Here is a 23,731-nt window from a genome sequence, read left to right on the forward strand (position 1 = left end):
TACGTAGGTGCTGTCATTCCAAATTGAATTATGCAAGTTAACCTACTATTGAATTTTCACAAATAACATTACACAAAATAGCCAAATGCTCTAGTGAGCCTGTGCAGAAAATAGAATAAATATTTTAGAACTTGCTTCTTCATTCTTCTCAAGATAACCATGAATCTGTAAGGAAATAATTTGCATTTATACCATGCTCACGTTATGACAGACTTTTTACATTAATTTTGAAAATGATGTAGTTCTATCAGAAACCAGCACCTAAAATCTAAGGGAAACTGTGAAGATATGAGGGGCATATCAGCTATCATGTTTGTGAAAGCTACAATGTAAGTTATAATAGCTGACAAGCAATGGCTAACATTTGAAAGAATTAATATAGTCTAAAACAAAACCCATTCTTCTAAGGTACAAAAACCCTCCAAAGAAAATGTTCCAACCAAAAAAAAATTGGGAATTGAGTTTGATCAAAGAAAGGGATATCTAATGTGATCAAACAATGCCAGGCTTGATGATTGGGAGCCATTCAGAATTCTGCAAAAGAATAAAAATGGGAAAACAGGATACGAAAGTACATCAACAACAGACATAAAAAGAGACTTTAAAAGATATATAAAAAGGAAGTGATTAGAAAAGCAAAAAATGGGTTCATTACAGGCAGAGTCAGATGAATTTATAATAGGGACTAAGCAAATAGCAGAGAACCTCTGGGAGTTGGTGGCATTGAGGTATAGTCAGTGAGTTAGTGATCCAGAAGTTCAGGCCAATGCTCGAGAAACATTATTTCAAATTCTATTATGGCAGATGCAGAATCTAAATTCAAATGACTGACTTTAGAATTTAAAGTTAGCCCTAGTGACGATGACAGTGAAACTATAGCCGACTGTTGTTAAAAACTATCTGGTTCACTAATTAGGGAAACAAATCTGCAATCCTTACCTAAATTGGGCCTACATGTGACTCAAGGTCCACAGTAACATTGCTGACTTTTGACTGCTATCTAAAAATGCATTAGTAAATTACTTGATTCAATGAAGATAGACAATAAATGTCTGCCTTGCTTGTGATGCCCAAATCTCATGAAGTAATAAAGTAAATAAATAAATACTCACATCATGGATGAGAATTCAAAAAACCTCCCAGAAATAATGGAGAATCTGGGATTAATGCAAACAAGGGACTTCAAAAAACTACCGTTTTAAAAACAAAGTACCAGAGAAATTGAAGCGATTAGAGACAAAAAATGCATTAGTTGTCATCTTTCAAAATTCTACAGATTCTGGAATGGTTCCTGCTGATTGGATGATGGATATCCTGTACATAAAAAGCAAGACAAAGTCAACCTGGCCAATTACTATCCCATCAGTCTACTCTCAATCATCAGTAAAGTCATGGGAGGTGTCATCAATAGAGCCATCAAGCAGCACCTGCTCAACAATAACGTGCTCAGTGGCACCCAGTTTGGGTTCTGCCAGGGCCCCTCACCTCCTGACCTCATTACAGCCTTGGTTCAAACATGGACAAAAGAATTGAATTGCAGAGGCAAAGTGAGAGTGACAGCCCTTGACATAAAAGTGGCATTTGATCAAATGTGGCATCAAGGAGCCCTAGCAAAACTGGAATCAGTGGACATCAGGGGCAAACTGTCTGGTGGTTAGTCATATCTGACACATAGGAAGAGGTCAGTTATCTCAGCTCCAGTACAACTCTGCAGGAGTTCCTCAGGACAGTGTCCTACGCCCAACCATCTTCAGCTGCTGCATCAATGACTTTCCCTCCATTACAAGGCTATAAGTGGGGATGTTAGTCAATGATTGCACAAATGTTCAGCACCATTCACGACTCCTCAGACACTGAAGCAGTCCATGTCCAAATGCAACAAGATCTGGACAATATCCAGGCTTGGGCTGACAAGTAACATTCACGCCACACTAATGCCAGGCTATGACCATCACCAGTAAGCGACAACCTAACCACCAACCCTTGGCAATCAATGGTGTTATTATCAACAATCAGGGAGCTATCATTGATCAGAAACTCAACTGGACTCACGTCATAAGTGCAGTGGCTACAACAGCAGGTCAGAGGCAAGGAATACCACAGCGAGTAACTCACCTCCTGACTCCTCAAAGCCTGTCAGCCATCTACAAAGTTCAAGTTAGGAGTGTGATGGAATACTCCCCACTTATTTGGAATAAGTGCAGGCCCAACAACATTCAAGAAGCTTGACACTATGCAGACAAAGCAGCCTGCTTGACTGCGAACACCTTCTCAAATATTCACTCCCTCCACCACCAATGCTCAGTGGCAGCAGTGTGTACTATCTACAAGATGCAAGACAGAAATTCACCAAAGATCCTCAGTCAGCATCTTCCAAACCCATGACCACTTCCATCTAGAAGGACACTGGCAGCAGATACATGGGAACACCACCACATTCAAGTTCCCCTCCAAATCACTCAACATCCTGACTTGGAAATATATCACTGTTCCTTCACTGTCACTGAGTCAAATCCTGGAATTCTCTCCCTAATGGCATTGTGGGTTAACCTTCAGCAGGTGGCTTGCAGCAGTACAAGATGATAGCACATTACCACCTTCTCAAAAGCAACTAGGGACAGGCAATAAATGCTGGCCAGCCAATGATGCGCACATCCCACAAAAATGAATGATTTTTTAAAAAACTTTAGAAAAGGATGGAGAGAAAAGAGGTAACTGCAGGTCTGCTAGCCTAGCATCTTTTTGATCATTTGAGAAAATGCTAAAATCTAAAATAAAGAATGTGATAACAGGACACTCAGAAAATAACAGTAAGATTTGGAAGAGCCAATATGGAGCTATGAGAGAGAAATTATGTTCAATAAACCTGTTTGAGTTTCTTTAGGATGTAACCATCAGAAGTGAAGGGAATAAGGTTACATTTTCGTATGTTTAGACTTTCAGCAAGTTTTTGATAAAGCTCCACACAAAAGGTTAGTAAAAAAGAAAACAAATTACAGCAAATGGGATTGAGAGGAATGTAATAGGTTGGATTCAGATTAATGAACAGAAAACAAAGATAAGAATAAGTAAACAATTATCTGGTTGGCAGATTGTGACTAAGGGGTATTAACAGTGAGAAGCTGGTAAAGGGCTTGTATGTCCTTGTACATAAATCACTAAGTAAATATGCAACTCCAGTAAGCAGTTAAGACAGCAAATATTATGCTGTGTTTATGACTAGACAATTTCAGTATGTCAATTAAGAGCCTCGGTGAGACCACATAGTATTGGTCGCTTTACCCAAGGAAAGAAACACTGGTCATTGAGGAAGTTCAATGAAGGTTCACCAAACTAACTCCTGGAATAAACAGATTGCCCAGTCAGGAAAGATTTAACTGGGCCATTATCCTCTCTTATTCAGAAGACCAAGAGATGTCTGAATGGGATCTCAAAATATTCACTATTCTTACAGATTTGACAGCGTAGATGCAAGAAGGATATTCTTCCTAGTTTGAAGGTAAAGAACCAGGTTACATAGCCTCCGAGTAGGAGGCATTCTATTTCAGACCAAGATGAAGGATAAGTTTCTTCACCCAGAGTTGCGAATATTTGCAATTCCTTGGTCCAAAAGGGCTTTGGAGGCAAATTCACTGGGTATGATCAAGACAGAGACTGATAGATTAGATCTCTTACAGTGTGGAAACAGGCCCTTCGGCCCAACAAGTCCACACAGACCCTCCAAAGAGTAACCCACCCAGACCCATTTCCCTCTGATAAATGTACCTAACACTATGGGCAATTTAGCACAGCCAATTCACCTGACCTGCACATCTTTGGACTGTGGGAGGAAACCAGAGCACCCGGAGCAAACCCATGCAGACACAGGGAGAATGTGCAAACTCCACACATTTCCACAGGCTGGAAATAAACCTGGGACCCTGGTGCTGTGAGGTAGCAGTGCTAACCACTGAGCCACAGTCCCGCCAGATTTCTAAATCTCAAAATTATTAAAGGGATACAGGTTAGTTCTGGAAAATGAAGCTGAAGTAGATTGGCGATTATGTTACTGAATTGTGGAACAGACTGATGAGATCACTGCTTGTATTTCTTATGTAACCTCTTTCATGACCTCAAGGCAAACCAATGCGTTTTACAGTTGCTTTAAGGTTAGTTGCAACTGAAAAGTAGGGAAATGAGCAGTCAATCTGGACAATACAGCAGTGTTACAGGAAATGTAATCAAATACATAATGAGATAATCTCCTTTATTGATTAAGGAATGAGTATTAGTCAGAAAGTGCTTCTCTGTTCTCCTTCAAATAGTTGTTGTGGGATGTTTATGCATTCACCTGAAGGGGCAGATAAGGCCCTGGTTCAATGTTTTAACTGAAAGATACAATGAAACACTCCCTCAACGTCACAGCGAAGTGAAACTGTGTGCCAAAGCATCTGGAGTCGGGTTTAAATCTCCACAGTCTTCTGATTCAAGGGACAAGTATGCTACTACTGAGTCAGTGCTGATGCATGCTTACTTGTAAATTATTGATCAACCAGTGAATAGCTTTCATCACCTACTCTTCCAGATTTCATGACTTTCAAAGCCATTAATGCTCATTGCTCTAAAAAAGTTCTAAATGTTCAAACGGCTTCTTGTAGCTATATCGTTTAGTTTTTGGAATCATTCTGTTGAATTTTTGAAGTACACAATGCTCAGGTATCAACTGGAATCAAATCTATGATACCGTATATTTAAAAAACCGCAGCCATCTATAATTAATATAATGTATATAATAATCATCATTCCTCACAATTAAACCATCTGTTCTGATCTTTGGAAAGCTACAACTAACATCTGCGATAGCCTCTAATTACTAAGCAAAATGATTAAAAAAAAACAAACTATATCAAAATGCATTGCAGTACTTGAAATGAAGTCATTCAATGAAGAACAAGGATTATAATGCTAGAAATCAAAAGTTTAGAAAATAGAATAATAGAAAGGAATGTACATAAAGAATTGGTTACATAAGACTACAACTGGGTTTCACACTGCATTAAAAAAGGAGAGGGAAGCATCCTCCAATTTCAGATTCTTAGAAAATAGCAGTCAAAGCAGCTGCTGATGAAAAATCATTGATCTGAAATATTAACTGTTTCTCTCACTTCAGATGCTGTTTGACCTTATGTGCATTTTCAATATTTTCTATTTTCGGTCAGTCTGATTTATTTATACAATAAGTCTTTATTTCAATACCATACTCTAAGATGGCGCCGACACCATGCGACTTGTTGTGAGCACATCTCACTTTAATATTTCTTATAATCATTTTACAATTTTTGTCTTAAAATTTGAATTTGTAAACTTTAACTTCAAATAAGGTGAACTTGTCAATGTTCATCTTGCCTAGCACATGCCTTGTGTGCCTCTGTCCAAGTTTCTTTCCACCCTACGATCTGTATGTTCCTTGTTTACTATGATCTGCCTGTGCTGTTCGTAAACAAAGTTTTTCACTGCATTTAGGTCCACGTGACAATAAATGAATCAATCAATGCTACAAACTACACTTTTGGGTGATTAGTTCAACAAACATCTTGTCGGGCTGAAGAGTTCTATCTTCTCTCATCAATTAGTTTGGTTTCACAGATTATTCATTTCTAAATTAGCATTACAAGTACACTCCAATGATGGTTTCTACTTCCACATCACACTTTGTAGTTAAAGTAATACCCGACAATTTAGTAACACCTGACATTGTAGGAAAAACAGTGCCTTCCAGTCAATTTTTGAAAATAGCTTTCCTAGCAAAGGCAATTAACTATTGTAAAAGTTCTTTGAATTAATTAACCAAAACACCAACGCTTCACATTCCAACAGTACAACGAAATGTCCACCTTGATTAGCATGTAATGAACTCACATAGATGATAAAACAAGAAATAACATTAGTTAGAAATTCCCTCTTGTATAAATACTTCTTTATTCCTAGACTTAAATCATATATCACTGAATATCAGTAGTCTATTCATAAGATTCCTCAGCTCTGAAGCCAAAGTTAACAAGATTGATTGGCGCAGCTGTCACGGTTTCCCCTGGAGAAAGGAAAGCTGAGAGAAGATTTGACAGAGTCACTCAAAATCATAAAGAGTAGGACAGAGCAGACACGGAGAAACACAGTCAAACATTGCTGGAAAAACTCAGCAGGTCTGGCAGCATTTTGGGTCCTGTTAATTCTAAAGAAGTGTCACTGGACCTGAAACATTAACTCTGCTTTCTCTCCACAGCTGCTGCCAGACCTGCACTGTTTTTCCAGGAATCTATGACTTTGTTTCTGATTTCCAACAGCCACAGTCCTTTGGTTTTTTTGTTTGATAAAAACAGAGAATCTGCTCCCACACGTGAAAAGATTGAGGAAAAGAAGCATAGATATGATATCATTGGCAAAAGATGCAAAGTGACATTTTCATGCAGCAAGCAATTAAAGTCTGGAATGTAATGCCTGTTTTCTTCATTTTAGACCTAACTAAAAAGGAAGAATGCTTAAGGTTACAGGGAGTAGATCGGAGCATGGCGCTAAATAAATTGCTCACATGAAGAGATGGTGCAGACACGATTGGCAGATTGGCCTCTTCTGCACTGTGACGATTCTGAGATTCAACCAATCAATGCATCAGAACCAAGCTTAATATTGTCCCCAGTTGCCACTCTTTCACATGCATATCCTGTGGGAGTTGCTGTTTAGCCATCAGGAAGGGGGAAGCAGATTTCCTTTTCCATGATATGGTCAGTTAACTTCTCATCAAACAATTATCAAACCTGGCTCACTAAGTGGTTTTATTAATCTTGGTTGGTGGCAAAGTTTGAGGTGCAAGGCGCTATTGCAATGCTCTCCCTATCCATTAAAAAAATATATTCTGGGGCTTTTTGTTATCCTGCTTTATTCTGGCCATCTGATGTCCATTTTAAAAGAAGGAGCATCGTTCACAAACGTTCAGACTTGGGAAAATAGATAGATGTAGGTGCCTAATGGATTGTGTTAACAGTTAAGTGTAAAATTAAGATGAGACAACAAGGATTAGCAAACATACTGGCAGCACCCCCCACCCCCCAAGTCTGAGGAGAGTCAGATGAATAAACTCATCTGTGACACCAGTGAGGCCAGACATCAAAATGCATTACAACCTTTTTTAAAAAATCATGATTATTTTGTCAGACGCAGATTACAGAAAAGCAAAATTGTTTACCACTGTAACCTAAGCTCAATGTTCAACTGGGGGAAAAGTACAAGCATTAACAACTGCATCGGGATTGAAATTTCTCTCTGGCACTGTTTTAGCAAAACTATGGTTTAATTTGTCTTGGATTTGTTTTGGTGCTGTTGACACATTCCAGGACAAAGTGCCTGTGTGTTGCACATATTGCCAGGCTGCATTAAGATTTTAAATAGATATGCCTGCTTACCTGAATAAGAATATCTGCAGATATTTCACTGGACTTCTCTTGTGTTAAATTCTGAATTTGAAGAAAGTGGCTTTGAACAGCCTTTCCAGATCCCTCGGCTTCCCTAGGTGGAAGCATCTTCTCTGGGGGCTGTTTGGTTTGTTGTTCTTTTAGCACAGGGGCCACAGCAGGTTTCTGGAACTGATTTGAAGGGTCTGACTGTGGTGAGCTTACTTTCTGTGCTGTGGGCTTCCTCTCTTTGCTAGCGTCTACACTGGAGGATTCCTCATTCATTCCGATCTGGGCCTCCATGATGGAAATCTTTAAAAAGTCTGTTTCCATTGACTTTTTGGAAGATTGTACCGTATAATAGTTTGCCGCCATCACTGAACTCTTTGAGCTGCCACTGGCCATTTTCGTGATGGTAGTGGCTTGGTAATTTCCAAAGGTTATTTTGGTGACTGTTGTTCCTTGCGCTTTGATGGGCGGCTGTGCCTGCAAATGTTAACAGAAGCCCTACAGTAACCATTAAACGACAATGGGAGAACAGAGTAGAACATTTTGGGATGGATTTAAACGCTATTCTGAATCTGATGAGAGTTTACAACTAAAAATGAAATTTCATCTTTTCTCTGGAGGTTGCTGAATTCCAGAATCTTCTGGTTTTATTTCAGTTTCCAGCATTTGAAGTTTAGCGATTGCTCTGCATCTATAAATCAGAGAATATTTGGAATGTCACAGTAGGCTGATGTAGGGATTGTGCCCTCCATCCCAAAAACCTCAGTCTTCCACCCATGGATCATTTCTAAATCCACTGTCCAGCATCAAACTGAGTCATAGGGAACAGGAAATTTCTAGCTTTGTTTCTTTTATATACTGACCTAATGGATCTTTGAACAGATTAGCAGTAGACAGTCTGAGGTTGGCCCCAGTACTGTGGGTACTACAGAGAGTTTTAGAAATGCCCTTCATTCCTTACTGCCATACCAATAACTGCTCCTGAAAACAACATGTGTACAGGTAGTCAGTGAATACAGGATTAAGCTTGACTGTGGTGATCTCCACATTCAAGCAGCTTTTCAACATTCTATCTAAGCTGACACATGAAGACTGGTCACTTTGCAAGATGCAACAGGGTAGTCAGAATCCATGAAACTGTAGTTCAGCATAGAGTGCGGGAAAAGAAAGCTACAGAAGAAGTGAGAGAAAAAATATTACAGTGCTTCTCAAGTAAAACTGTAAAATTATAATGCTTTCAACCCCCTGGGCTGGCTAAAATAGAAACATTAGTTTATATTTAATCTTCTGGAAGTATTAAAAATAATTCATAAATTTGACCTATTCAGTCAACCATAGTGGCTAAAATATAGGTTGATTCCACCTTGCAAAAATTCTAGGAAAATATAAAATTGCTTCAAACTGACAAGATCAAAGTCTGCCTGCCTGTTCACTGCAAAATTAGTTGTTTTAATTCTCTTGGTGAGCGTCACTCACTGCACCAAACTTCTCTTGTGTTGACACTGTACTGACAATCCCAATTGCCAAAGCCACAGAATGGTTGGTCCAAGAAAAGGGAAATATTCACACTGGTATAACGTGAGACATCTTTCTGAAACATCTGTCAAGGCAGAAGTTTAAAGCAGACAAGAATCCATAAACTGCAACAACTTGCAGGTGAAGGGGCAAAATCAAGGGGCAGCTGAATGAATCCATGTTAGTTCTTTTCTGTTCTACATGAGCTTTCCCACACCACTTTCCAATTAATCTGACCAGCTTATCCTTCTATTCCTTTCCTTCTTATCCAGCTTCTCCTTAAATATAGCAACGACATTCACTTACTGAGGAACTCTTGATGCAAACACTCCATCCAATCTGTATTTTGCATATGACACCGGAGCTCTTAATTTATTGAAAGATGATGGTATGCGTTTTGTCTCTAAGTTATTGCACATTGAAGGATAATACAATTCCAAGTGAGCAGGCTCACTTCATCTACTGTTGACATCACAACCTTACCCAAGCGGGTTCTGCAATTCTAATGCTGCAACTGAAATTAATAAGCATTCTAGTGAGTTTTAAACTAGAATGAGGGATGGAATGCTAAGCTAATTAATGCAACATGGAAAGACCAGGTGCATTCATCAGCCACAGATTTTCGGAGAGGAAAGAAAGTGACAAAATTTAAAATTAAAACTAAGATAGCAAATGGCAAATCCAAGAAAACAAATGGTTGCAAATACAATTTCACAGAAGACAGTCACTAGGAAGGAGAGGTACAATGGAACTTGGAGATAAAATCAAGGAGTATAGAATAAAAAGGTAAGTTTCATCTCTGGCCAACTAAGTGATAGAGTAAACTCACTGTCATACAAATAGTTTTGAGAAGGGATCAACATATTGACGTTACGGGATTGGTAGACAGTACGGATGGCAAGTTACTTGTGGTGATTTCTGGCAATCAATACTCTAACCTCCTCAACTCATTCTAATTTCTAATGAGTAGGGCAGTGCAGCCCTACTCATTCCATCTGCTAAAACTTTCTTACCGAAAAATTCTTTACATAAAAACATGTAATCAAGTTATGTGAAGAACTAATGAAGCATTTTAAATGTACAAACTGAAGAACTATAATTTGTAACTGAACTTATACAAGTCCAATTCTGTTGCTAGCAAGTTAGTAATTTCAGTAGGTTTGCTACACTTGGCCTCAGGCTCCTGATTTGGAGTGGGAATTGGGAGATCAGTAAAGTTTCCAGCCACTGATCATTACCCACAAGAGGAAGGAAGGGGCATAAACAGCTGGGGAAGAAAAGAGACAAATACGTATTACAAACATTTATGGCAATCAAATTCAGATCACTTCAAGAATTCCAGTGAACACATCACTAAGCTTTAATTTGAATCTTAATGATCAATTGACTGCAGCACATTGACTATTACTCTTGCTAACCTACCTTTAGTACATGGTAATCAGAAAAAAAACCTGTTAAAACTGCTGACAGGTACTATATGTTCCCAGCTATTATGCAATATTGTTACCTGGCCAGGAAGTGGTTGTTCTGATGAGGCAGGCTGCTGTTTTATGATTAGCTGGGTCTTATCTGGGTGATGCTGCAGATGTGTTGGCGGTGGTAACTGCGGCGTCTGTTGTGCTTGGTGCAGTAGTTTTGGAAGTTGCGGCTGTTGTGCTTTTACTGCGATCACCTGCAGCATAGTTGGTTGTGTCTGGGTTGTTGCTGCAGCAACTTGCTGCAGTGTTGGAGATTTAGTCTGTGTCACCTCATGAGATTGTTGTAATTGTTTTTGTTGATGCTGGGATGAGGATGAGGATGATGGTATCGAGGTGCTGGATCTGTAGAAGAGGCCAGTTTGTGGATCCAATGTGTCCCCTTCCTCTACTTCACTTTCTTCAGCTTCAGAATCATCTTGCTTGGCTACTACACCCTGACCAGTGGCTGCTTGTACCTTTATCGGGATCTAGATTTTAGGAATCAAGCAGAAAATTAATGTAAGACATACTTAAACGTAACAATTTTCTGAGGCAAACCAGATTGCATTGTAAAGAAGGTACCATGCATAAAACGTTTGGTGTGATAATAAAAATTCCAACCATATTGAAATCTCCGAACTCAAAGTATAGGTTCAAGCCCCACTCCAGGAAGTAAGCACATGATCTAGACGAACCCATAGCATTGGAGTACTGAGGACAGTTACAAGTTAAAGGTGTGTCATCCTTCATGCAAGACATTTAAATAAAGCCATGACTGCTCCAAAGGGTTGGGTTGATCCTAGAGATCCTATAACAGCATTTGAAACATAGTGTCACAGAGATCTACAGCACAGAGAAGACTCTTCGGCCCATCGTGTCTGTGTCGGTCAAAAACAGCCATCTAACTATTCTAATCCTATTTTTCAGCACTTGGCCCACAGCTTCACATATCTTGGAATCACAAGTCACATCTAAATACTTCTTCAATATTATGAAGCTTTTTACCTCTACCACCTTTACAGGCAGAGGGGTCCAAATTCACACCAATCTATAGGTGACAAAAGTTTTCCCCACTTCTCCTCTAAACTTCCCGTCCCTTACCTTAAAACTATGCAAAAGGTAAAAACAATGACTGCAGATGCTGGAAACCAGATTCTGGATTAGAGGTGCTGGAAAAGCACAGCAGTTCAGGCAGCATCCGAGGTGCTCCTCTAATCCTTAAAACTATGCCATTGGTCACTGATCCCTCCATCAAGAGGAAAAGTCTCTGCTTATATACCCTATGCCCCTCAATTTTATACATCTCAATCATGTCGTCCCACCTTTAATCTCCTCTGTTTGAAGGAAAACAATCCCAGTCTGTCCGATCTCTCTTCATAACTGATAATCTCCAGCCCAGGCAACATCTTGGTAAATTGTCTTTGCACCCTCTCCAGTGCTGTCACATTACCAACATTTTATAGTGTTTCAGCATAACCTTCAAGCTTGACTAATTTTTTGAAAGTACATCTTCCTCACTCAACACATTATGGTCATTTGTCAGATCCTTTGCAAATGAACTTGGCATTTCACACACGACAAGTTACAACATTTCAAAGAGTTCTATTTGCATGTGAAGCATTGGCATTCCTGGGATATAAAAAAGCACCAAGTCATCTTCTAAAAATAAAGTTATGATTAGTTTCAGACTTTTAAGTGAGACAGACATCAATTTTAGTCCTTACGAAATATGAATTACTTAAATCAACTGTGTCTCAAATATTTAGTTTAAATTTAATCTTTACATTACTGCCAAGTACATGTCTAATAAGCATTAATGAAATGGCAATTTTAAATTGCCTTATACTAGTTACAGCACCAACGATGCCACTCAGCCTGTCATGCTGCACCAAATCTCAAATTAAGAATCCTTTTAATGGTCTGTCTGCCTTCTCCCTATTAACCCTACACATTCTTCCTTTCCAGATAATCATCTAATTAGCTACGAATGCTTCTGCAGACTTCATGACTTCCAGACTTAATTTCTCACTGAACAAAAATGTTTTTTTTTTCATATCACTTTTATTTAAACTTGCACCCTCAAGTTTCTGATCCAGTTCCCAGAAACTGGGAACAGTTTCTCCCTATTGATTCTGTCAGGCATCTTGATTTTGAGCACCTCAAGCAAATCTTTGTTCAGCCATTTCCCTCTCCCCAAGTTTAAAAAAAAGTCCTAATTTCTCCAATCTAATTTTGTAATTAAAGTTTTTTTTAGATTACTTACAATGTGGAAACAGGCCCTTCAGCCCAACAAGTCCACACCGACCTGCCGAAGCGCAACCCACCCGTACCCCTACATTTACCCCTTACCTAACACTATGGGCAATTTAGCATGGCCAATTCACCTGACCCGCACATCTTTGGATTGTGGGAGGAAACCGGAGCACCCAGAGGAGACCCACGCAGACACAGGGAGAATGTGCAAACTCCACACAGTCAGTCGCCTGAGGTGGGAAATGAACCCAAGTCTCTGGCGCTGTGAGGCAGCAGTGCTAACCACTGTGCCACCGTACTGCCCACTAACATGTAAGTTCCTCTTACATGGGCCCATTCTTGTGAACCTTTTCTGCATAACATGTCCTTCTGCGAAGGGAACCTGCCATCAGTGAATCAATAGACCTCCAGCAATATTCATGGTTCTTTGACCTGGCACAGTCCATAAATTGAATTTTATAACTTGCCATGGTAGAAGTGGTGACCAATCAGGGTGATCTGAGCACATTGGAATGGGGTAAAGGAGAGAGGTAATGCCTGTGATTTTCACTAACAAAATTTCAGATCACAGGCTCTGTCCCACTGGAGATGCAAAGTTCAATGAATATGATATTCACACAATGTGCTACTTGCAGTATCACCCAATATATGGAGCAAGGTTACAGCAATAAAACTAAAGGAAGGGAAAACTGGGGGAAGGAAATAAAGCAAAATAAGCATTTTTGATGTGACAGCGTTGAATGGAGTACCCACAAAGCCAATTACTTGAGATTTTCAAAGTTGTTTCTTAATAATTTCAAAATAGCAGCTCTTTTAAACAGGCTAACTATTTACTGTTTGGTTGCTGTTTATTGAATTATACTGTGTGTACAATGGCTGCCTCAAAGTTTTATTGATGTTTGAGAGAAGATGCACACCATGCAAATCAAGCAAATCATTAGCTCAAATCAGTAATGCTGTGAGCAAATGTGGATACTGACTACCTTTGCATGTACATTCACAGTCCTGCATTGCAAACAACGTCTCACAAAATGTAGACCAATGCCTGTGCACTCTAACCTGTGCAAACAAGCATATATAAATGGCAAATAGAGTCAGGCAACCTCTCAATGTGCATTCAATTCCTTATATGTCTCATTCAACACCCTCTGTAAATTAACCAAGACAAGGGAAAAATCCATGATCAATTTCAGGAAAAACCCTGGGAAATTCTGTCTGAATTCTGTATAGCCTTGATTAAGCAAGTTCCATAAGTCTGGAAAATCAAATTAATCAACTAATTTAACAGATAATCCTCTGCAAGAAAATCGAACTGTATTTTCCAAATCATTTGTAACGGCATTGGAATCTGGGTGAGTACTTTGAATCAATTGGCTCAACTGTCCCTTTACTAAAGTGGATAACCACTTTATTGTGGTTGTGGTTTTTCTAATCAATTTTCTCCTATTCTACTGGTCAAGCACATAGATATACTAATTATCTTCTGATGCTTCGCCCAAGCAATCAATCTTCCTGCCTTAGGTTGAACAGTGTGATCAGGTCTTTGACGAGGGGAGGCACACCCAATCTTGTTCTCACCTGACAACCATATGTTGGCCAGCAATTAAAAGTGGAAATCCTAGCTCAGTTACCCCTCTCTAATAGGAAAAATTTTAGCAATTAACTGCCTTACATCTTGAAAGCCAACAACACCCATGTACCAACTGCAGTAGAGGATAGAATAGCTGCACAGAGGATGGTACCTTATCACCAAGTTACTCTTTATTTACAGGTGCACAGTACATGGGTAAAAAGTGAGGTCTGCAGATGCTGGAGATCACAGCTGAAAATGTGTTGCTGGTTCTGACCAGCCAGTTCAGAGCCAGTCCCTAGAATAAAGGCACTCCCTGACATTCCTGGTTTTTCTCCCCTTTTTCTTTTGTTTAAAACACTACCGCCTAACTGCAGCAGAGCTTATAATTTTCCCCAGCACCCATGTTGTGTGTGCGCAGGTGTGAGACACAATGAAAGACAACAGGTGTACAAATCTTTATTCAATTTTCACCACCAAAAAGAAAGGATACACCCAAGTGGCCAGTGACAAGTAATGCTTTTCTCAGAGGGCAATGCCGTGATTAAATAGTGAGGGGAGGACAGAGGATTAAATCAAAATAGAGCTGGAAGGGGAAATAATACACTCCACTCCCTGTGGTGCCCACCTCTCCCTGAACAGCTCAAAGTGGATATTTCTAGTTATATCAGTCAACCAGGGATCCTCAACCAAGGATCTCATTCAATGAGATCCATTTGACCTTTGTTCCAATCACTAGAGCTACAAACAGATCATTGGAGCAGATTGTGCAATGACCCAAGTGTTTAACTCTTCAGGTGGACTGCCCATATTTGTATCTGGCAGCCATTTTCCTTCAACTCTTTGAAGCCTAGGGCAGATGCAAAACGCGGAGAGTCAACAATTCAGCAGTTCAGGCATCAGTTAACTGACACCAGGAGTGGTGTCAATAGTACTGGTAGAGGGGGCAGAAGCAGAATAGCAAATACCAGTGCCATTATGGTACTTCATTATTTACAAATGTCTATTCTCCACCTAAAAAAGTAATCTCTATTATAGCTAACAAGTTCCCTATATAATAACATAACTTTCTAGACAATCCCATTGGCAATACTATTTGTAAAAAGGATTGTGCATAGCCAAGTGATTACCTGCTGAAGAACGTGTGTGACTGCAATTGCTGAGGAAACTGGAACTGATTTCATCGCTGCAGGAGGCTGTGCTGACTGCTGCTGTGGACCACTTGGTAATAATGATGTCAGTGCTACTTCAGCAGAACAGACACTTGAACCAGAAACTGCTGGTTTGATACTTTTCCCTACATTAAAAAGGATCATTAATAGAAAGATACACAAGAGTTGAACAATAACATTATATAGAACAAGTAGAGCTGTCAGAAAGTGAAAGTCCTAGTACTAAAACAAGATTAGCATTTTCAGTTCACAGCATCTTTCCTTCTCTTTTTGAGCCGAGGAGACAATATCCTTAGCAACAGATTATCGCTGACAGGTCAAATTTGAAAATAGATAAGGAGTCAGAAGAGCTTTCAGTTTGCTTCTACTTTATTATTTAATTAAAAATAAATCATTAGCTTCCATTCGATTGTAAATTGAGTTGGCAAAAATGATAGAAGTTCCAAAAGCGAATGGACCAATATACAATTGCCATTCCTAGCATGATTTCCAACGTTAGTACCAATTATATGGTTTCGAAACAGGTTTCAGAGTAGTATTATTTGGTTTCTACATTTCTTTAGTTGGCTTTTCAGACAAATATATCTTGCAGGTTTCCAACTCAAAACTCTAGACCTCAGAATTTGCGCTTTTAGTGACTCATAATTCAAGTGGTAATTTGTAGGAATTTAATACAGAAATGGTCGTTAACTACAGCATAAGGTGACACTGGGCATTTGAAATCACGATCTGGTTTGAACTGAAAAAAACAGGCAGGACTCAGATTATATCAGAATCTGTGTTGCTCTGGCTGTCATAGAGTTAGAAAGGACAAAGAAATGCACAGAAAGAGCAAGGGACTGTGATTTGGAAAAGACAGAGTCATAGGGGTATACAAGATGGAAACAGCCCCTTTGGTCATCCATGCCAATAGATCTCTTAAACCAAATTAATCCCATTTCCCTGCATTTGTCCCATTTCCCTGTAGATCCTTTCTATCCATGTCTGTCCACATGTCTTGTTAATGTTGTAATTGTACTCGCTCTACCATTTCCTCTGGCTGCTTGTTCCATATACGCACCACCCTCTGTGAAAACGATGTCCTCAGAACTCTTTTAAATCTCTTCCCTCTCACCTTAAACCTGTAACCTCTAGTTTTGGACTCTCCAACTCTTAGAAAAAGACCTTGGCTATTCACTTTATTTGTGCCCCTCATGATTTTATAAACTTCTTTAAGGTCACCCCTTAGTCTCTTACATTCCAGGGAGAAAAGTCTCAGCCTATCCAGCCTTGCCTAAAACTCAAACCTTTCAGTCGCAGTAACACCCTTGTAAAACTATTTGCACCTTTCCATTTTAATAGCATCCCTGCTATAACAGGGTGGCCAGAATTAGAACATAGAAAAATACAGCGCAGTACAGGCCCTTCGGCCCTCAATGTTGCGCCGACCGAAGCCTACCTAACCTACACTAGCCCAATAACCTCCATATGCTTATCCAATGCCCGCTTAAATGACCATAAAGAGGGAGAGTCCACCACTGCTACTGGCAGGGTATTCCATGAACTCTCAACCCGCTGAGTAAAGAATCTACCCCTAACATCTGTCCTATACCTACCCCCCCTTAATTTAAAGCTGTGCCCCCTAGTAACAGCTGACTCCATTAGCGGAATAAGGTTCTCACTGTCAACCCTATCTAAACCCCTAATCATCTTGTACACCTCTATCAAATCTCCCCTAAACCTTCTTTTCTCCAATGAGAACAGCCCCAAGTGCCTCAGCCTTTCCTCATACGATCTTCCTACCATGCCAGGCAACATCCTGGTAAACCTCCTCTGCACTCGTTCCAATGCCTCCACATCCTTCCTATAGTATGGCGACCAAAACTGCACACAATACTCCAGCTAAGGCCGCACCAGAGTCTTATACAACTGCAACATGACCTCAGGACTCCGGAACTCAATTCCTCTACCAATAAAGCCCAGTACACCATATGCCTTCTTCACAGTAAAGACATGACACCAAGTCCCAACTCCTGTACTCAATGTTCTGACTGATGAAGGCAAGCCTGCCAAATGTTTTCTTCACCATCTTGTCTACCTGTGATGCCACATTCAGGAACTATGTACCTGCACCCATTGATGTCTCTGTTCAATAACACCGCCTAGAGACTTATCATCAACTGTGTAAGTCCTGCCCTGGTGTGTCTTACCCAAACGTCATAACTCAGCATTTATCAGAACTAAATTCCATCTGCCATTCCTTAGCCCACAGGCCCTCCTGTTGTACTCTTTGATAACTGTCTTCACTGTCCACTTTGCCACCAATTTTGGAGTCATCTGCAAACTCACGAACCACTCCTCCTACATTCTCAAATAAATTGTTTATATAAATGATGAGCAACAGCGGATCCAGCACAGATCCTTGCTGGTCATAGGTCTCCAGTCCAAATAACAACACTGTCTCTTACTATCACGCCCATTTTGTATTCAATTTGCTAGTTCTTCCTGGATCCCACGTGATCTAACCTTATTAACTAATCTACCATGTGGTATCTTGTCGAAGACCTTTTTAAAATCCCCGTGGGCAGCACCTACCGTACTGCATTGCCCTCAATCTTCTTGGCCACATCTTCAATAAAAAACTTAACAAGATTTGACAGACTATTTCCCAGACACAGTGCCATGCTGACAATCCCTAATCAGACTCGCTCTTTCCAAATGCATATCGATCCTGTCTCTCAGCATCCCCTCCAATAATTAGCCATCCTCTCCCCACCCCCAGACTCCCCATTTCACCAGCCCCTCTTGCCCCTCCCTCCAAGAGATTCCCTATTCATCCAGCCTCTCTCCTCTCCCAAACTCACCTCTCTCCTCCCTCCCCACAGTTCTTGCCTCTCCCCACCCCCCCAAACTCCCCATTCCTCATGAAAACAAACCTTCCAGCTCAGTGAGCAAACCTATATCCAGAATCTCTCGTCTATTTTCTGCTCCTCCAAACTCCCCACTCCTCAAGCCTCTGTCCTCCCCCAGACCCTCCATGTTATTTCCTCGTATTACCAGAGCTCACCATATTGCTTAAAGGTATTGAAGAAAGGAGTTCCTGGGGGACTACATGCTTTCAGTACTATCACCACCCAAGTGACAGTAGTTAGAATGTCTATAGCTGCAAGCAAATGCAACTCAAAAAGGTCTTAATATGTTTGAACAAAATGCAAAAAAGATTTTAAAAAAGCAAGAAAAACCGAGTTGGAAGACTATAGGGTTGCATACTCAGCTTCAGTTGTGCAGGAAGTCATGCAAAAGTTTATAACTACAAAGGACATATCTGATGTACTGACTATTTAAAGTATAATTTAATATTTGGTCTGAAACATCCTTCAACTGCTAATGTTTGAATTATGTTGATTTTACTTGGTTTGTTACAACAGACGTTTCAAGATGTTGAATCTTGTCAAGCGGTTTTCATTCCATTGATACATGGTAACATTGGTTTAGCAGACCATTTTGAGCAGGCAAAAGGCAAATTGCCAAAATCAGTGAGCTAGTGAATAAATTGTTGGCCTTAGTTCCTGATCACTCAAATAGTGGAAAAATCCTTCAAGTGTTTAAAGTCCAGATCAAACATACATTGTCAGTTTGTTTAGGTGAGGTGGTTAGGCAGTGCCAAAGGGATTATTCAACAAAAATTGCAAACATCTGATGATGACAAACGAAAATTCAAGGCACACTTGTAGACTGTGTCAATTTTCCTTTTTATATACATGCAAAGACCATAAGATGTTGGTGCAGAATCAGTCCATATCTAGTTTGTTCTGCTATTCATGAGTGATCTGATAATAATTCCTCAAATCCACTTTCTTGCATTTTCCCCATACTTCTCAATCCCTTTATTAATTAATTTATGACCGCCTTGAAATGACTGATTCACATAATGAAAACACAATGAACCAGTCAACACAATGAAAACACAATCAACAGTCCTCTGCAGTAAAAACTGCCCGATTCATAACACCCTCCTCACCTGGATGCAAATTTGCAACCCCTTATTCTGAGACGATTACCACTGATTCTAGACTTTGCCCACAAAAGGAAACAACTTTGCCACCCCTACCCTGTCAAGTCCCCTAAGAATCTTGAATGTTTTATTGAGATCACACTTCACTTTTTGATATTCCAAAGAATATAGACCAAATCGACCCAACCTCTCCTCATAAGTCAGTTCTGCCATACTGGTATCAGCCTAGTAAAACTTCTCTACACTGCCTCCAGTGTCAGTGTATCTTTCCTGAGATATGTAGCAGAAAACTATTCACTGTAGTCCAGCTGTGTTCTGACTATTGCCTTGTATAGTTCGAGCAAAATCTCACTACTTTTATACTCTACTCCCTTTGAAATAAAGGCCAAAGATTCCAGTCAATACAGATTATGCAAAGCAATTATATAATGACCCAGCCTCATTAAGTTGTCTACACTTGCTGTGGAAGTATTTTCCAGTGGCTCCTCCATACACACAGACACGAGAGCTGGATTTTTGTACATCAGCAATTTAAGAGCCATGTCTAGAACTACCAAAATGCTGCCACCTGGTGGATTTAGAAACACTGACTGCAAAAATCATATTCTGAATTTACAGACAAGTTACTGAGATGCATGAACGTAAGAGTTTGATTGTTCTTCCTGTAATTATCTGTTTCCCACTGTCATTCAGGTTCATTGAATCAATGTCTACCATTCACCACCTACCTATATTTACCAGCGGTATTGCAGCATCCACCTCTCTGTTTCTGAGTTTACCATTTACCTTTACCCTGTTTGTTTCCCAGCATTCTTCTTGGACATTCATATATCTTCCTAATTAATGTACTCAGTCTGTTCCACGTCTTTTAAAAAAATAATGCCCCATTCACTTTACTACTCACTGTGTAGAAATATATATTTTAATTTAATCTGATGGGATTTTCAAAAAAGAACATATTGTACATCTTGTCTGATTTCACTCACCAAAGACTGTTTCCCCAAAGGAATTTATCCAATAAGGACCAAATGCAGCAAGTAATAAAAAGAGAGAAGTAAAGAATGTTTGGAAGTACAAGGCTAAAGGCATCAGAATTAGTTTGCTTTCTTTTTCTGGAAATTAGAAACAACCTGCTTCTAGCTGGGTGGTGAGTGCACTTTACAACCTCATCTTGATGTAGAACATTTCTTACATCTACAATTGCTGCTAACAACTATTACAGAAACTAGCAGGGGGCAGGGAAGTAACCTATAGAACTGCAGATGCTGGAAATCAGAAACAAAAACAGAAATTGCTGGAAAAGCTCAACAGGTCTGGTAGTATCTGTGGAGAGAATTCAGAATTAACATTTCGGGTCTAGTGACTTTCCTTAGAACTATTGAGGGTGGGGGTGCTTGTGTTTAGAAGAAGGAGTGGCATAGCGATAATCTCACTGGATTAGTAATCCAGAATTCCAGTCTAATAGTCACCACAACTAATGGTGAAATTTGAATTCAATGAAAATCTGGATTTAAAAGCTAGCATAATGTCCATGTAAACATTGTCAATTTCCATAAACTGGAAACAGAATTTGAACTGGATTTAACATATAAATATGAGGACTACAATATCTGGTCAGATGCTAGGAATCCTACAGCAAGTAACTCACCTCTTAACTCCCCAGAGACTGTCTACCATCCGCAAGGCAAAAGTGAGGAATGTATTGGAATACTTCCCACTTGCCTAGGTGAGTGAAGCATCAATAGTACTCAAGAAGCTGGACACCATCCAGGACAAAGCAGCCCATTTGATTGGTACCACCCTGTAAATATCCACCCCCTCCACCATGCTCAGTTGTAGCAAGAAGTCTATCATCTCCAAGATGCAATGCAGAAATTCATCAAAACCCCTTACAGACCCACAACCATTACCATAAAGGAGGACAAGAGCAGCAGATATGTGGGAATGCCACCATCCTGACTTTGAAATATATAATATTTCCTTCATTGTCGCTGAGTCAAAGTTCTGGAACTTCCTCCCTAATGACATTGTGGATCTACCTAAACCAAATTTCAGCTGTTTAAGGCAGCAGCTCACAATCATCTTCTCTAGGGTTTGAGTAGGGATGAGCAATAAATGACTAGACCAGTCAGCAATGCCCACGTAGTACCAATGAATTTTTTAAAAAATCAATCCAGTTCACTAATGTTTTTGGGGAAAGAAATCTACTGTCCTTACCTGGTCTAGTCTACATGTGATTCCAGATCCATAGCAATATGATTCACTCTTAAATGCCTATCAGAAGCCACTCAGTTTGAAGGCTATTAGAAATGGACAATAAACTGGCCATATAAAAACGTATTTATCATTAAAAACATCCAATGCCCTTTTTAAGAAACCCATCAACTTGGATAGCCAACATCACGCCAATTCATAAAGGGTTGAAGCATTAATCCAGCTTACTACTTGCTAGGAATGTTCCTTTGGCAGAAATATCAAAATCTATGAGAATTTAGTGTTGCAATGCTTCATGAGAGACAGAGAGAGAGAGAGAGAGAGAGAGAGAGAGAGAGAGAGAGAAAGAGAGAGAGAGAGACAGTTCCGAGCTGATAGTGCTATGGATCACGGTGTCACAATGAAAGTGCATACACTTGTCAATAAATATAAATAAGCTGAGTTTGGAAATTTTTTTTTCCCCATTTGTTCTCACCCCCAGTGTTTTTTCTCCTGAAGGCAATGGTATGCCTTGTATTATGACAAAGTCAACATTCGCTTTTGTTACTGATGCCTTTAAACAGCTAGTATTTGCAAGTTCTGGTGATTAAAGCCTTCACAGATGAAAGCTACTTTTTTCAGCAAATGCTTTTTTATTGTAAGAAAATATCATCTGATTTAATTCAGTGGACAGAATCTCTCTCTTTCTCGTTATTGTTCCTCAACTTAAAAGAGCTGAGAATAATTGTAGAAAGCTCATCAAATCAACTTAAATAGCCTAAAACTGAAGAAGAACAAATAAAAGTGTCTTCATCATCAGCTTTGCAACTATTCCAATATAAACTGGTACTAGATTAGATTTCAAAGTTTTTCTTTCATTCATAACCGAATGGGGGTATTACTGGCTAGATCAACAATTATTGCCTAATCCAAATTGCTAGGAGGGCAGTTAAGACTCAATCACATTATTGTGGATCTGGATTCACACGTAGACCAGACCAGGTATGGATTTCAGATTTCCTTCCCTTACAGAGGTTTATACAATCATGAGGGGCACGGACAGGATAAATAGACAAAGTCTTTTCCCTGGTGTGGGGGAGTCCAGAACTAGAGGGCACAGGTTTAGGGCGAGAGGAGCAAGATATAATAAAGGGACCTAAGGGGCAACTTTTTCACGCAGAGGATGGTGAATGTATGGAATGTACTGCCAGAGGAAGTAATGGAGGCTGGTACAATTACAACATTTAAGTGGGCATCTGGATGGGTATATGAATAGGAAGGGTTCAGAGGGATATGGACCAAGTGCTGGCAAATGGGACTAGATTAGGTTAAGATATCTGGTTGGCAAGGACAAGTTGGACTGATGGGTTTATTTCCGTGCTGTACATCTCTATGACTCTAAAAGGATATGAGTGAACCATGCGAGCCTTTGTAACAATTGGCAACAGTTTCATGACCATCATTAGACTCTTAATTCCAGGTGTTTTTGTTAATGAACTCAAATTCAAACCCTGGTCCCCAGAACATTACCAGAGTCTCTGGATTAATAGTTTAGTGATAATAGGAGAAAGGTGAGAACTGCAGATGCTGGAGACAAGAGTCAAAACGTGCGGTGCTGGAAAAGCATAGCTGGTCAGGCAGCAACCAAGGATTAGGACAGTCAACGTTTCGAGCATTAGCATTCCTGCTGAAGAACTTATGCTCAAAACGTCGACTCTCCTGCTTCTCGGATGCTGCCTGATCTGCTGTGCTTTTCCAGCGCTGCACTTTTTGACGATAATAAACATCAGGTTCTCAGGCTCAGTCAACTTCTGGCACAGAGCTAAAAAAAAAGGTGACTAAAAAAGAAAGCTATTTGCACTGCTATTCCTTTATTAAAGTCCAGAAATTAACTGATATTTATTTACCATGTATCTAAACATATTGTCATTTTCAGAAATTTCTCTTTTGACTTCAAGTAGGGGGCACTTACCAGAGTTGAAGTACTCTGAAGCTAGCTCCGAGTCAAGAGCAGTGATGGCAGGGCTTTCTGGTGACAACCTCTTTTCCTGTGTCATTTGGATTGGGACTGCCATCTGACTGAGGTCAATAGTTGGCTGCCGAGATTTAGACTCCAATTTTTCTTTACCTACACCAAACAG

The 23,731-nt window shown here is 39.8% G+C and overlaps 1 protein-coding gene across 4 annotated transcripts in view; it reads right to left on the reverse strand.

Annotated features, from left to right (window-relative positions):
* emsy (EMSY transcriptional repressor, BRCA2 interacting) overlaps positions 1-23,731 on the reverse strand; it is a 93,808-nt gene that overhangs the window by 756 nt on the left and 69,321 nt on the right. For 3 of the 4 annotated variants that reach the window (XM_060826316.1, XM_060826315.1, XM_060826314.1), the window contains 4 exons: positions 23,563-23,718; positions 15,362-15,528; positions 10,459-10,896; positions 7,440-7,913 (listed from right to left, as the gene is read on the reverse strand). In XM_060826316.1, the coding sequence (XP_060682299.1) occupies positions 7,440-7,913; positions 10,459-10,896; positions 15,362-15,528; positions 23,563-23,718 (1,235 nt within the window). The remainder of the gene's footprint in view (positions 1-7,439; positions 7,914-10,458; positions 10,897-15,361; positions 15,529-23,562; positions 23,719-23,731) is intronic. The other variant, XM_060826317.1, reaches the window with a different exon arrangement.

The sequence above is a fragment of the Hemiscyllium ocellatum genome, chromosome 6 (genome assembly GCF_020745735.1).
Source record: "Hemiscyllium ocellatum isolate sHemOce1 chromosome 6, sHemOce1.pat.X.cur, whole genome shotgun sequence".
NCBI lineage: Eukaryota > Metazoa > Chordata > Chondrichthyes > Orectolobiformes > Hemiscylliidae > Hemiscyllium > Hemiscyllium ocellatum.